Source organism: Hippoglossus stenolepis, chromosome 11 (assembly GCF_022539355.2).
Source record: "Hippoglossus stenolepis isolate QCI-W04-F060 chromosome 11, HSTE1.2, whole genome shotgun sequence".
Lineage (NCBI taxonomy): Eukaryota > Metazoa > Chordata > Actinopteri > Pleuronectiformes > Pleuronectidae > Hippoglossus > Hippoglossus stenolepis.
The window spans coordinates 5,726,046-5,739,477 of NC_061493.1; the positions used below are offsets into that span (position 1 = coordinate 5,726,046).

The 13,432-nt window shown below is 41.6% G+C and overlaps 1 protein-coding gene and 1 long non-coding RNA gene across 4 annotated transcripts in view; one reads left to right on the top strand and one right to left on the bottom strand.

Annotated features, from left to right (window-relative positions):
- slc6a9 (solute carrier family 6 member 9) overlaps positions 1–13,432 on the top strand; it is a 63,412-nt gene that overhangs the window by 26,910 nt on the left and 23,070 nt on the right. Inside the window, exon 1 of one of the 3 annotated variants that reach the window (XM_035169495.2) lies at positions 5,039–5,239. The exons of the other annotated variants lie outside the window; for them this stretch is intronic. Within the exon in view, the coding sequence (XP_035025386.1) occupies positions 5,222–5,239 (18 nt within the window). The 5' untranslated portion in view covers positions 5,039–5,221. Of the gene's footprint in view, positions 1–5,038; positions 5,240–13,432 lie in introns of those variants that run through there. 3 annotated transcript variants of the gene reach the window in all.
- On the bottom strand, positions 3,419–6,686 carry LOC118117339. The gene is made up of 2 exons (XR_004697781.2): positions 6,629–6,686; positions 3,419–4,667 (listed from the first exon to the last, which is right to left on the bottom strand). It is a non-coding gene; the product is annotated as an uncharacterized LOC118117339 (long non-coding RNA).

A 13,432-nucleotide genomic window follows, 5' to 3' on the forward strand; every position in this document is an offset into this window, starting at 1 on the left:
GGGATTGATAAAGCAGTCATAACAACAGTGATAAAACACCACAAATTATAACTTAGTCATATATAGGGTTGCAAAATTCCGGGAATATTCAAAGTTGGAAACTTTCCATGGGAATATACGTGAAATTAATGGGAATAAACTGGAAACTTTGGGGTAATTTATACTAACTGTATTTACCTTGTCATATACAGACATAAATATAAACATTTTGTTTTGTCATAAGCAGACATGCATGCAAACATTTCTAATACAAATTTTAAAAATGACATTTTTGACTTAATCCATTTGTGAGTAGAACTCTACCGTCTCTATGTGGATCTCAGGATAGAACCCGGTCAGTGAAAACTTATCAAAACCTGCAGGAACGATGGACTTAAATATGAAAATCTGACCTCAGCAGTTTCCTCTATGTGACAGTATGTTGGAGATGAGTATTGGTGGTTTCTGAATATATTTTTACTTTAGAGGAAATGGATGTAAAGTGCAAAGGGGAAGTAGTTTTACACATAAACGTCAGTTAATGGGAAGTAGTTCACAGGTGTTAAATGTCTCCTGTGGGTCAGCGGAGGAGAAAGCGATGTTGATGATGTCATCGACCATGATCAACCATGATCTTGGTTGTTTTAACCACGATCATGCTGCAAGATCTAGAATTGCTAACGTTAGCCACTTGCCAGCAAGACAATTTTGTTCCTGTGGACTATAAATACAGTCACCTGTTTGCGTTGTCAATCAATAATGGATACAGCGTGCTTTCTCGGACAAGAGGACTTCGGACTTTCATTTGACGCATTTGATCATGTCGGGTTGAGAGAAAAATAAAACAATCCATTAATTCTGTCAATTTGGTTTACAATAGCTAGCTACATCCTTTGCAAAGAAACAGTGTGTGCTGCATTCCATACATCTTTAAAATAGAGTTTTGAATGACGTTTTTATTGCTCAGCCTTTAATTTGCGGTAATGACTTTTAGCCCAGAGTAGAGTAGCCCAACTCTCGCTTCTTTGATGGACCCCAACAGCCGCGAGTAATCGAGGTGATGGTGTACTTTTGTGTGGACATACATACATCCTACTCTCACTGCTGTAAAAAGTTAGCCTACTGTATACAAATAAACTTGGTATTAAAATGAACATGGCTTCAGTGTAACAAGTAATCAATATGCTAGGTAATGACAAAGACGTTCAAAAACAACAGAAAGTCATAGGTTTACGTTTCTGGCAGACAATGTTCCCAACTAGCTGCATCCAGGGTCCAGCTGAGCTAGGCTTGGCTAGTCTTGTTTTCAACTACATTTAAGTTACCTGTTATAAGCTAACATTTGCAAAAAAAGTGTCAAAATTTCCAAAATTCCCGAGCTTAACTTCCCATGGAAAGTTTCCGGAAATTTACTGGAAATTTACCGGAAATTTTCCACCCCTTTGCAACCCTAGTCATATATCCCTTTAACCCCATTGCACAGCGGTGAGTAGGAAAAGCAGCTGCTCTTTCACCGGCACTCCATGGCTATTTAGAGTGTTGACTCAGTGACACTGAGGTTAGTCCAGCTACAGTTACCTTCTTCAGGCTACAACACCCCCGACTTAAGAATGTGGGGGTCATGGCAAAGGTGAATTGCCATCAGTGGCATAGGGAAACAGCATTAAGCCTGAAGCCTTTTGGATTGGGTGTGACATTGACAAAGTTTATATTCAAATATAAGCAAATCTGTATAGTTATCACTATAGGTCAAGATACAAAAAAAACTAATAAGACAGACAAAGCCAGAATGAAAAAAGAAGATGGATAGTCACCTTTAAATGGCATTAGCACAAACATAAAGATTTAGTTGCTTTAGGAATCCCTGACTTTTCACTGTACCACACTGTTGCAGTTCCCCATTTAGTTGACTTCTCACAAACTGAGAATAACTGTGCCATTGTTGTGAGTTCACTCTTGTTAGCATGCCGCTTTAGATTCAGGCTAGTGCGGTCCAGGTTGGCAGCATGGGATAGATATCATTCAACCCACGCAGCAATATGAGCTTAGACTTTGGACTGTAATGACCTGACTGTGCAGGTTCAGCCAACTGTGCCACAGTCAACGCTACTTTGCTTTCTGACTGATGTGGGTCATCCTTTCAGGATATAAACAATATGAATACGTATTTATTTTAGAGCAACATAGAAACTGAATTAGTTTGAATTGTTTCAAAAGAATGATGAGGCAGACTAAATGTGAACATATAGTTTCTAAACCACTTCTCTGGAAGGGAAACGTGTATTGGGCAATGACTGGATGAAGTCTTATTTACTGATGAATCCAGGTTTTAGATTTATGGCAGTAATAGAAGGGTGTGACTGCCATAGAGCAGATGAACAGGAAAGACTGTGTATCAAAGTGACACTGAAACATGGTGGTGGGAATATTAAATACCAAACTACTGTTGCCTCACCATGTGCTCATAGTTTCTCTGAGCAGTCTTCTTTAGTTTTTCGGGTTATAGTTGTTTTTTCAGACTATAAAACATTATATTGTAACATATGTAACAACTGCAATTTGCTCTTCAATACCATCTTACCTCACTGATTAACATGGCATCATGTCCTTCATTTGTATGTGTCCACACAAGCTTTGAGGTTATGTTACCATATTGCAACTAATTAGTAGGAATAGTTGACCTGAAATCAATTTTTGAATTTCAAACATTCAAGCACATGCTTATAATTCAGTGTACGCTACTAGGATTAATTCAGAATCCGAACACGCTCACATCACAACATCTGTTCGAGTCGGAGATCATTGTCAAAGGCTGTTAGTAATGCTTTGTTACAGTCTGTGTTCTCCAGTAATCAAACATGATACAGTGCTCTAACCTGCAAGCTGCAGAAGGAAAATTAAGCATCTTTGAAACCGGGGTGAGGAGAAAAAGGCTGATGAGGCTTATTCATCAGCTTTGTCACGGATTTGTGGGAAGCAAAAACCAGTGGAGAAAAGAGTTGATGATGAGGCTTGTGGAGGCAGCTTGCCGTGTTAGCAGGGAACCAGAGGAAAAGGGCGGATAATGCTTGTTGAGGCTGCTTGTGGGTGTGTGTTTGCACACTTCGGTTGAAGCAGCAGTGAGGATTGAGGCCAACTCCACAGAGATGAGGATTGTCAACCCTGCCTCAGGTGAAGAAGGCTGACACAATGAGGGGAAAACAAGTCAGATGGAGAAAGACTGATGATGGAGTCTTATGTATGTTTGTATTAGCGAGAGAGGAAGAGAAAATAATGTAGAAAGATGGACCTCTAAAGCAAATATCAATAATGGGGGCTTGTAAGTTTGAGGGCCACTGTTAAAAATGTATTAGATTCATTCTGATATTACTTAGATTTTTGTCTATGAGAGAAAAATGCTCCCGTAACAATACAAATAATCAAAAATGACGGAAACAGCTTTATATGAAATGTCTTTATTTTTTAATATCAGATTTTCTCCACTTATTGATCTATGACACAAGCAATACAGAGAGTGGGAGGTTGTCATGGAACAAAATAATAAGTGACTTGGACTTGTCGTCTTCAAAGGTCAAGCTGATTTGGTATATGACTTGGCTATGGCTCAGGGTTAGAGCTGGTCGTCCACAAACCAGAGGGTCGACTGTTCAATCCCAATCTCCCCCATTCTGCCTGCCGAAGGGCCAATGGGCAAGACACTGAACCCCGAACCCTGTGTGAATGGTTGAATGGGAACACTGCATGTAAAGAGCTTTGAGTTGTCATCAAGACTAGAAAAATGAGTCTTTGAAGCCTCCATACAGGAAATAGGACCATCACAAACTCCAATGTGACGTCTTCCTAATACTTTATTTGGCTGAGCAACAATCTAAAACCCAATTACCTTTGGTTTACCTTCAAATAAGTCACCAGAATTTCGGAAATTGTCAAATTTGAGCTTCAATTACAAGATGTTTGGCATTTTTCTTGATCAATGACATAGTTTAATCTCAAATTTTAAGTTAATCAGCTAGCAGTAAACTGTTATTCTGCTCTGCAATCAGCTAAACAAACCTTCAAACTATTTCAGTATCAGCTCCGCAGCTGATATCTTGGAAATATTGCAGCTTGAACTAGAATTTACAAACCATTTACTCATACAACAGACATGTGTGTGCGTGTGTGTGAGTGTGTGTGAGTGAGTGGGAGGGTGGGCAGGGGTGAGAGGGATGCAGGTGAACAGCTTGCGAGGGCCAACAGTTCCCGCAGGCCAGTCTCGCGCATCACTTGACAGCCATACCCTGATGCAAGCCCACGCACAAATGAACTTGTTAAGCAAATGAGTGAACAAGCAAGAGAGGGGGCGGAGGGGTGGAGGAGTGTGGGTGGGGATGGGTGGGTGCACACGGCTGCAGTGGCTCCAGCTCGACCTGCCTGCACACATCAGCCATCACAGCCCCTCTGTCTCCGACTCGTCTTCTCTTCCTCCTTTTCCGCCACTCCGCCGTTCCCTCGCAGAGCTTTCATTTGCTGCCTCTACTTCCCATCTCTGTCGTTCACCCGTGCTCGTGTAATCCCTTTGTTTCATTAGAAAACAGCCCCATCCTGAATTGGATCTGGAGCTTATCTTCACCATGCTTTAACGCGGGGCTGTCATCCTGCACCCGCAGACAATGGACAGTAAAAGAGACTGTCAGAGCACATTGGTCCTTTGCAGATACAAAAAAACAAAAACAAATACCTGGTATGAACATGGATCTTTCATGTAGCTGGCACACGCAGACGGGACTGAAAATCTAGTGACAATTGTGGAATCATCCTGGTGTTAATCTCAGGCAATCTTTCTCAAAATAACTCTTTGATTGTAGCACCTGCCCACATGCAAGTAGGATACTTGAACATATAAACATGTCAGCCCCCATTTGAACATTTATTCGCACTCTCCTATCTTTTTTATCTATCTTTCTTTGTTCGTGCAGCAAAGTTCCAATTCCTGCTGATTATGGATATCAATGGCAGAGCCCCTGCCCTTTGCCCCAACAACACCCTCCCTTCCTGGCCCTCCTCAGCCCTGCCCCCCACATTTTATTTCTTACAAAGACACCCATACAGCCGGACCCCTTTCCCCTTCCCCCAGGGAAGGCATTTGAAGATTCCAGCCTTGTAGGTTTGGAACTTTAAGTATCAAGGAGGTAGAGAAGTGGGTCAGTCATCAGACTGTTTTGGGGAGTATCTGAAGGGCTGATGCAGCTTCTGCATCACCATGGAGAATCATGTGCAGGTAAGGAGCTGGATGACACAGCTTTTAATGATGTTAGTGATGTGACTGAAATACCAAATTATTTATGTCGAAGAGGAATTTAATGTAGCTGTGGACCAGAAGCTTAAATTCAGATGTTTGACATGAGATGAGTAGTTCAGCATGCTTCAGACAAAGTGGTTCAGTAGTGTGTCGCATCTATATCTTTACAGGTTCAACAGTGTTTATAGCCTGAGAGTTTAGGGGATAATTGTGCATACTTAAGTAGTTTGAAGTGTTCAGGTGAGGGGTGGTGCAGCAGGCAGAGGCAGGACGTGGAAATTCCACTGTGGAGGTCACGTGTTTTTGTTTACAGCACATCGACACCGGCGTCGGGTCTTATCACCAAAAACTTTCTTGACACCTTCGTGGGTGTCTTCCGCGTGTATTGGCATCGTTTTTTTTTCATATTTGTAGTCTTTTAGTTTTTTGGTTTTTCAAATTTTTGCGTCTGTTGTATTCACATGCTCAACTGCATCATGTGGAGGTGTAATTTCAACCAGCAGCCAGAGCAACAAGTGCTCCTGAAAGTGTAGTATGTCAGCACTAGATGCCTCGTAGTATCGAGTGTGAAGTGGATGCTTGACATGCCGGGCAACTTTCTCAATGTATGAAGTGATGTAACCTGAAAGTGACCCTGAGCTTCTGGGCGGCCATCTATCCCACCCTTCATCTGACAGGGCTCCACTTTCTCCCCTCCTCCTCCTCCTCCTCTCTCCTCCTCCTGACACCCCATCCATTGGTTTCAATTAATCAGCCGTGGACAGGGATTTATTCAGCCCCTGCCCAAAGGGATCTTTTGGTATGTGGCCCCAGTGGTAGCAGGTTGAGAAGCCACGGTCTACGCTGTCTTAAGGCCTATTACTCTCACCTCACAGCCCACTCATAATGAGAGCTTTGAGCCGCCTGTTTTTGGGGGGATCCGGTGGGCTTTTTGTCCGATAATAGCCGAGTGGATTCAGTCACAGACATGTTTACTAAACTGTGTGTGGGTGGAGCGAGGGGAGATTATGTGTGCCACTTTAAATAACCGCGGCTGGGGCAGCCTCTGCTAAATGACAAGTTGTTTTTTGCTTGTCTCGCAGGAAAGTGAAACATGTTTCCGTCCCCAATTTGCACTACTGGTTAAAGTTGTTTCTCACGTCTAGTATTAAAAAGACTTCCTGTCAGAGAGTCTCCGCTGCTGAAGACACCTTGCTCTCTCATGAAAAGTATATAAGAATGTCATGGAAAATTCACGCTGATGTGAAATACTGGACAGCTTTAGGTCTTATTTCCTCACAGTATCATCAGATTCTGACATGTTTCAAACAGCACCTCCTCCATGCCTTTGAATGATTCAATACAAGAACAGACATCAAGTAAACTCACCTTTTCCAAAGCGCTACAGCTACGTACCACCTGAAATGCAATATGGGCTGGAGCTGCAGTGTTTAGATATATGGGGCAGTGTAAATGCAAATGAGCCCCTCCCTGCATTAAAGGGCAACTTTGTAGTGTGCATATCAGTCAAATACAGATGACCTGCCAAACGCCCAGTGACGTCTGTATTCCAGCCCATATACTAAATATGGCACCATATCTCCACTAGTGTCACCCATCAAGAACTGGTAGAAATAACTCAACTCAACATACTTGACCAGAAAGCCTTTTGATTTATTGCCTTGCTTATTGTGAAGCACTTTGGAACTGTGCTTTGAAAAAATAAATGCAGATTATTATTATTTTGGATCAGGACCGCAGACCCATACACATTGATTAGTTCCCCAGTTCAACATCACTTACCAGTTTCTAAAGTAATTAGCAGAGACAGTTTTGACCCAGGAGTCATGCTCTGCCTTGTGACCACGGCACAATAAAGCCTGTTTTATGAAAATGAATAATGTCATGAGGTGGCTAGTTACACAACACCATCAGTTTGAGGACACACTCTTGTAACTATGCATGTTTTGGATCAGGTGTGATCTCAGTCTCTTTTATCCCGACCCCACCACCCTCCTCTGAAGGCGCACGCTATTTTGGAGCTCATTACTCTTTTGCTACATAGCAGTACACTTTTGTATGTTTGTGTATAATGATAGGAGAAGTGAAAAAGTAATTTTACATGTGATTTCACATGTATTTGAAATACAGTACTTAAGTAGCCTATTACAGTAATGACTGTAAAGGTGAACCTCAGCAAATTGGGCCATAATATAAAACAAAATTAGCTAAAGTCAAAAACATATCGAACACAATATCAAATCTTGTATTATTACTGTTTTAAATATATTTTATAGTTATTCACACAGTAGCGTATACTGTAGAGTCAGTATTTATTTTTAATACTACAAACATATCATAGAATTGTGATACTGTACATTAACAGGTAAAAAGATGTTAATAGATTCAAAGCAGGTACCTTATCGTACTTGTGAATGGGCATTAAAAATGAACTCATTTAAAATAGAAACAATAAAACAAAAATAGAGAAACAAGATAAATCTGTGATCCACGTCTAGGAGTAAAAACGTAAAAAAAAAATGTTTGTTTATAGACGGAACACACATGAGGGAATTGGTACAAAGTAGTCGGGAAAACAAGATTTTGTTTGAATGCGTATATGTGCAAGCATTTAGACACCTTCCCTCCAGAGGAGCTCTGAGACGTCATAGACATGTGAAATGAGAACAGTGTGTGAGTGGGAGATATATATATGGAGAAATACCTTAACTATAAAAATATCACAACCCTATCTCAGTGTTAAAGTCTTATTTAATACGTTGTTTTTCTGTCTCATTACAGTTATGTGCGATTCTTGCCGACACACTGACAGTTACTGTAAATATCTACCCAATGTTCATAAAATGTTCAAATGTTTTTCTTAAAAGAGCAACTCAAACCGTCCTCTCGAGAGACGTGTGCAGCCTGAGACAGCTCGCCCTGTGAGTTGTCAGTAAAATGCCATTGCACAGTAGGAGGTGTCGCTAAAGGATATTCACTCAGACAGGAAACGACACAGTCGTCGTTCACCATCTCAACTAAGTTCAACCTGCAGAAGGCCTTTGCAGAAATGTACCGACTGTCTTCTCAGAGCAATTACAGCAATTGTTGCGACACTTTTGATGCAACTTTTAAATCAAGAGAAGATCATTTAATAAGCTTTCAAAGTGGGAGAAGCATTTTGTAACACACAGATTCTCTCAGGCAGATATCGTTTTTTATAGTGTCCAAATTTACAGTAAGTCCCAAGATCATCATCGAAGGAAAGAAAAGGAGTGTGGAGACTGTGCGTGCGTGCGTGCGTGCGTGCGTGCGTGCGTGCGTGCGTGCGTGTGTGTGCACACGCGAGGTGACAAGCCAAGAGTAAGTGAGTAGTTCTTGCTACACTCCAGTGGACAGTATCTCTTACAGACATGGCTGCAGCTGTCAGCAGATTTTTGAACAGTCCGTACTCGTCTGTCAAAACAGTCCTGTGTGTGTGTGTGGAGATGTACTGTACGTGTAGTGTGTGTGTGTGTGTGAGTGAGTGTGTGTTTGTCTACAAAGCTGAAGTGCCAGGAGGCAGCAGAGTCGAGAGGAAACACGAGGGGGAAAGAGCATCTTAGATTTTCTTTTCTTTACAATCAAATGTATTTATTTTTTAAAAATGTAATTTTCCAAAATAACACGTTAGTGATTGACACCAATAAAACATTCTGACAGAGCTTTACGACTACAATATCAGACAGTGGGGCTGTCGATTACTAGGTGACAGGACTATGCCAGTGGCAGATCTTGGATTTTTCTAAATCAGGGGCCTTAAAGGGGCCCCAATTAACTCAGGGGGGCCAATTATATATCCAACATCCATCACAATTCCTGATTCATTAAGGTGCATGTTTAAGTCATTGATTGATTCCTGTTAGATTTATAGCTTTGAGCAAAGCCATGCATCATCAAACATATTTAGAATTTTTATATTATATATTTTTAATATTATAAGTATTGTTAGTAAGTAACTGGTTTATTTAATAAAACGGCTACTGACAGGACAGGGGCACTTCAGGGGCCAATCAGATTTGAGCTTGGGCCAGTGCCCCCCCTGGATCCCGCCCTGTATTTATCCATTATTTATCCAACTTTTTTCATTCATTATCAAACTAAACTATTAGCTTCACCTCTCAATATGTTGCTTTTACCCAAGTATTTTAACTCTTTATCCAATACCTTTAGCTTTTCCACAGTGCCAATCAGATTTCAGCTGCCAGAGGCCCCCTGGCCCCACCTCTGGATCCGCCCCTGAACTATACTCATGTAAACAGTGTTGATTGTGGACATTGTAGCTGTTTACCTTCACATTTTCAGGAGCTAAACATGTTTATGTTCTTAAATCGATGTCTTGTTTCACTTCCACACATCTCCACATTTATTACATCAACAGTCCTGTGCCTGTTGGCGAGTGACATTCATCCTCGCCGCCTACAAACGCTTCAGCATTTATCCCCGTCACATTACCCCTGTGGGTCTTTTGCAGAGTGACGTGCCTCAGGGTAAATTGCACTGATCCCACCTTATGTCACTGTTAAGTCTGAGCCCGCACAACACATTCTCATTGTCGTCACTGAGCTGGCAGCCTTTTCGAGACGAGCTTTGCACAGGAGGAGGGTTCGAGTCGTCGGCGTGTTTGACAGACCTGTGAGATTATGATTTGAGATTTGTGAGTCACTGGTCCACTGTGCTACTGCCAACAAGACTATTTTGTAGTGTTTGTGGTGAATCTAGCAACTGGCACCAAATATATAAATGAGACTCATTAGTGGAAATAAGTTTGATTTTGATGACATTTACCTCTGCCAAGGAAATATTGGTTGGTTGGTTTGCAAGTAAGATTATGCAAAAACTAGAAAGAAATCAGATGTTTAGGGGACTGATGTTTGTGATTGTGTACAATTTGTTGCTGATCCAAATAAAGATCCAGATAAAGTGAACTTAATTGTGTTTTTATAAGGGGACTGTTGGGCCTTTGTGAAGGTATGCACTCTTTTTTCATATAAAAAAACCCCTTTGAAATCTATGCTTTTTCCTGGATCTGCACAAAATTTCATGGATTCTTTCTTGGCTCATGTCCCATCCCTCAATCAAGTTTCACGAAAATCTATTTGTATCTTGCTTACAAACAAACAAAATGCCTGTGCACCATCCTTTAGGTTTATTTTGTGATGAAATTAATTGACCCAATTTTTGTATGTTTTGTTTTTATACATTTTTTTTTATTTGCTATCAGTGAAACGTTGGACGCCTGATCCTGAAACTTGAAGCTTGACTGTCAGTAACACAAGATTGTAACTGAGACCTCAAGACACAGTCGCCTAAGAAATCAAACCTTATTGTCATTGGAAAGCAGAGACTGACACCTCCATCCCAGTGGGGCCCTTTTCAGTTGACATGGACACTGCAGCAGCAGTAAAGAGCTGTGAAGAATATGGCTGTCGATCTCATGCTATTCATGGGAATTTTGGGATGCTGTCTATCTGGTGTTATGGTACAAAACTTAACAGATCTGTGAAAGGTCTTGTTGAGTTTCCGAAAAGGGGAGCCACCACTAATGAGCATCACATAGAGCTTTTAAAGATTGGATAAGAAAAATAAGTCTGGAAGATAAAATATTGGTATTTCCTATAACACATCAAAACAAAGACCATACGTGCAACCAGGCGGATGGGCGTTTTTTGGCGTTTTCCCCAATTTCCCAGACAATAATTAATTGATCTTGATGGGAAAAAAATCTGGCATATTGAGACTGATATCTGAGTCTGAACACACTACGTCTCTAGCTTCTTTTAAATCCTGTCTTCAAACTATTTTCTTTTCTTTTTTCTTTCAGGAATATTTGATTTGCTTATATTGATGCAGTTTTTATTTATTTAGTTTTAGTCATGTTAACTGCCTTAGCTCCTATGTGGCCAATGACCTTGTTGTCTTTTGCCTTGTCTGGTCTTTGATATTTTGGTTTAACGCCTCGCTGCCAAGCACTTTGTGACATGGTTAGGAAAAAGTGCTTTATAAATGAGGTTTATTGTTATTATATTTTCTCTATAATTCAGTGCAGCCTGATTGAATGTAAGGGAACTGTTGGACTGGAGGTATGCGCTCTTCGGAAAGTTCTGAAATTTGTAGTGACACCATTTAAGAGCTTCATGTAAGCAGAAGGCTACTTGTAAATCACTGTGAAACATTATCTCACGTTACTAAGTCCTCTTAACTCACACATTTTTCACCACAATCAATGTGTCTAAATGCGTCTAATAGGCTGCTTCCTTTTAAAGCAGCAGCAGCCGAGAGACACGAGTTTCAGCCAAGTCAGCGCTCTCACTCGAAAGAGACCTTGAAAAGAGAGGAAAGTTGCAAAGCGAATAGATGGAGAGAGACGGAGGGGGTAAGACATGTGTGGTCTTATGTAAAGCCCAGATGGTCCCAGAGCAGCACGTGACTGAGAAATGAAGGGATATGGAGAGAGAGGAGTGTCGGTGTCTGACTCACTGACCAGGGGGCTCCCGGGAGCCAACGCCACAGGCTGCAACACCTGGGCAGAGAGAGGCAGACATCGAGGTCAGTGAAGGAAGAGAGGGATGTCATGAAGAACTCCAAGTTTTGACTTCTGCCCACGACGGTTCAGCCAATATATGGCCTCAACACGGCGGATTCTGCTCCGACTCGTGGATCATGTCGACGATCTCCAAACCCCCCCCCCCAAAAAAGCTTATAAATATCTTCAATCTCTCATTGTTTACTATCAGTTAGGACTATCAATTTTCTACCTCTGCCTTTTCTACTTTGGCTTTACCTAGTTCACATTCTCTGTGAGAACTTGTTGGCCAGGCTTCTCCTGTAGCTGGATGCTTCAATATGAAGAGTAACACAACAAATGCTATTCCAGTTACAAGAGAAGTGACATGTGATCGCTGCGCTGCCTCTGTCTGAGGCTGTTGTCGCTGGAGAAAGGGGTACGTCTGCATTTTACAGGACAGATTTATGATCAGCGTAGAAAGAACCTTTACCTTTGGATTATGAGACTGTGTTGAGATCTGAAAATGTTTTATATTCTTATTGTGGCTGTGCTGAAATGATTAGGATGATTAAGTAAAGAGAGAAAAAAAGGAGAAGGTTTTTTTTTTTGTTCCTTATATAGTTCTCAAGTGTTCTATCTTTATTACTAGATATCTGTGGATATATGTAGATATGGATATTATTTCTGGCAAATGAAAAAACAAAATCAGGTTGAGTTGTGTGTGTGTGTGTGTGTGTGTGTGTGTGTGTGTGTGTGTGTGTGTGTGTGTGTGTGTGTGTGTGTCTGTGTGTGTGTGTGTGTGTGTGTGTGTGTGTGTGTGTGTGTGTGTGTGTCTTTTGGAGGCCCACACCTGGTTGCTGATAGGGCAGTTGTATGTACAAGATGCAGAGGCGAGCGTCAGGTCTGGCGAGAATCCACACAGCTGCATGCTGTTTTTTTTCCTGAACTGTTCCAAAGTCAACCCCCGGGCGATGACGCCATAATGTGTGGCCCGCTGGGACAGCAGGCTCGCGGCCGGGGGCCTCTCCTCGTGCACTGCTGTGACTTTGAGCAACTCCTCGCCAGCAACACGTGTGTGGGCTGACCTCCGTGTCCGTCCCACCCGCAGCCTCGGTCAAGGATGCAGGAGAAAGCCTCTTTATTTTGCCCCCCCCCAACATGAGAGCACAGTCGGACTCAAAGGCAAACTATGAACCTTTGGGGGGAAAATATGGCGGCTGTTTGTTTTTTGTGGTTGTTGCTGTTTTGCTGTCCAAATTTTTTTCTCTCGCTCGCATTACTCAGGCTTGGCGCTGCCTCAGAGTTGAACTACGGCACCATGGGGGCAAAATGTGGATGTGGTTCTTAGTTGTTGTGGTTGTTGCTGTTTTCCTTCTTTTTTTTGGCTGATGAACAAGATGTCTCACTCTCACTCTGGTTCGGAAGTAGTGCATTCATTCGGGAGATGTGTGTGTGTGTTATACTAATATATAAATATAAATAATATATAAATTATTTTATTGCCTTATTCAAACTGTTTTGTAACAACCTATGCACACAAAATGTTCTGTTATCGCTTTACGAGTAGTAGTAAACATGCATGTAGCTACAGATTTCTTTTCTTTTCTCAACAGAAACGCTCTTTTTCAGCCTCCCTGGAAAAGTGT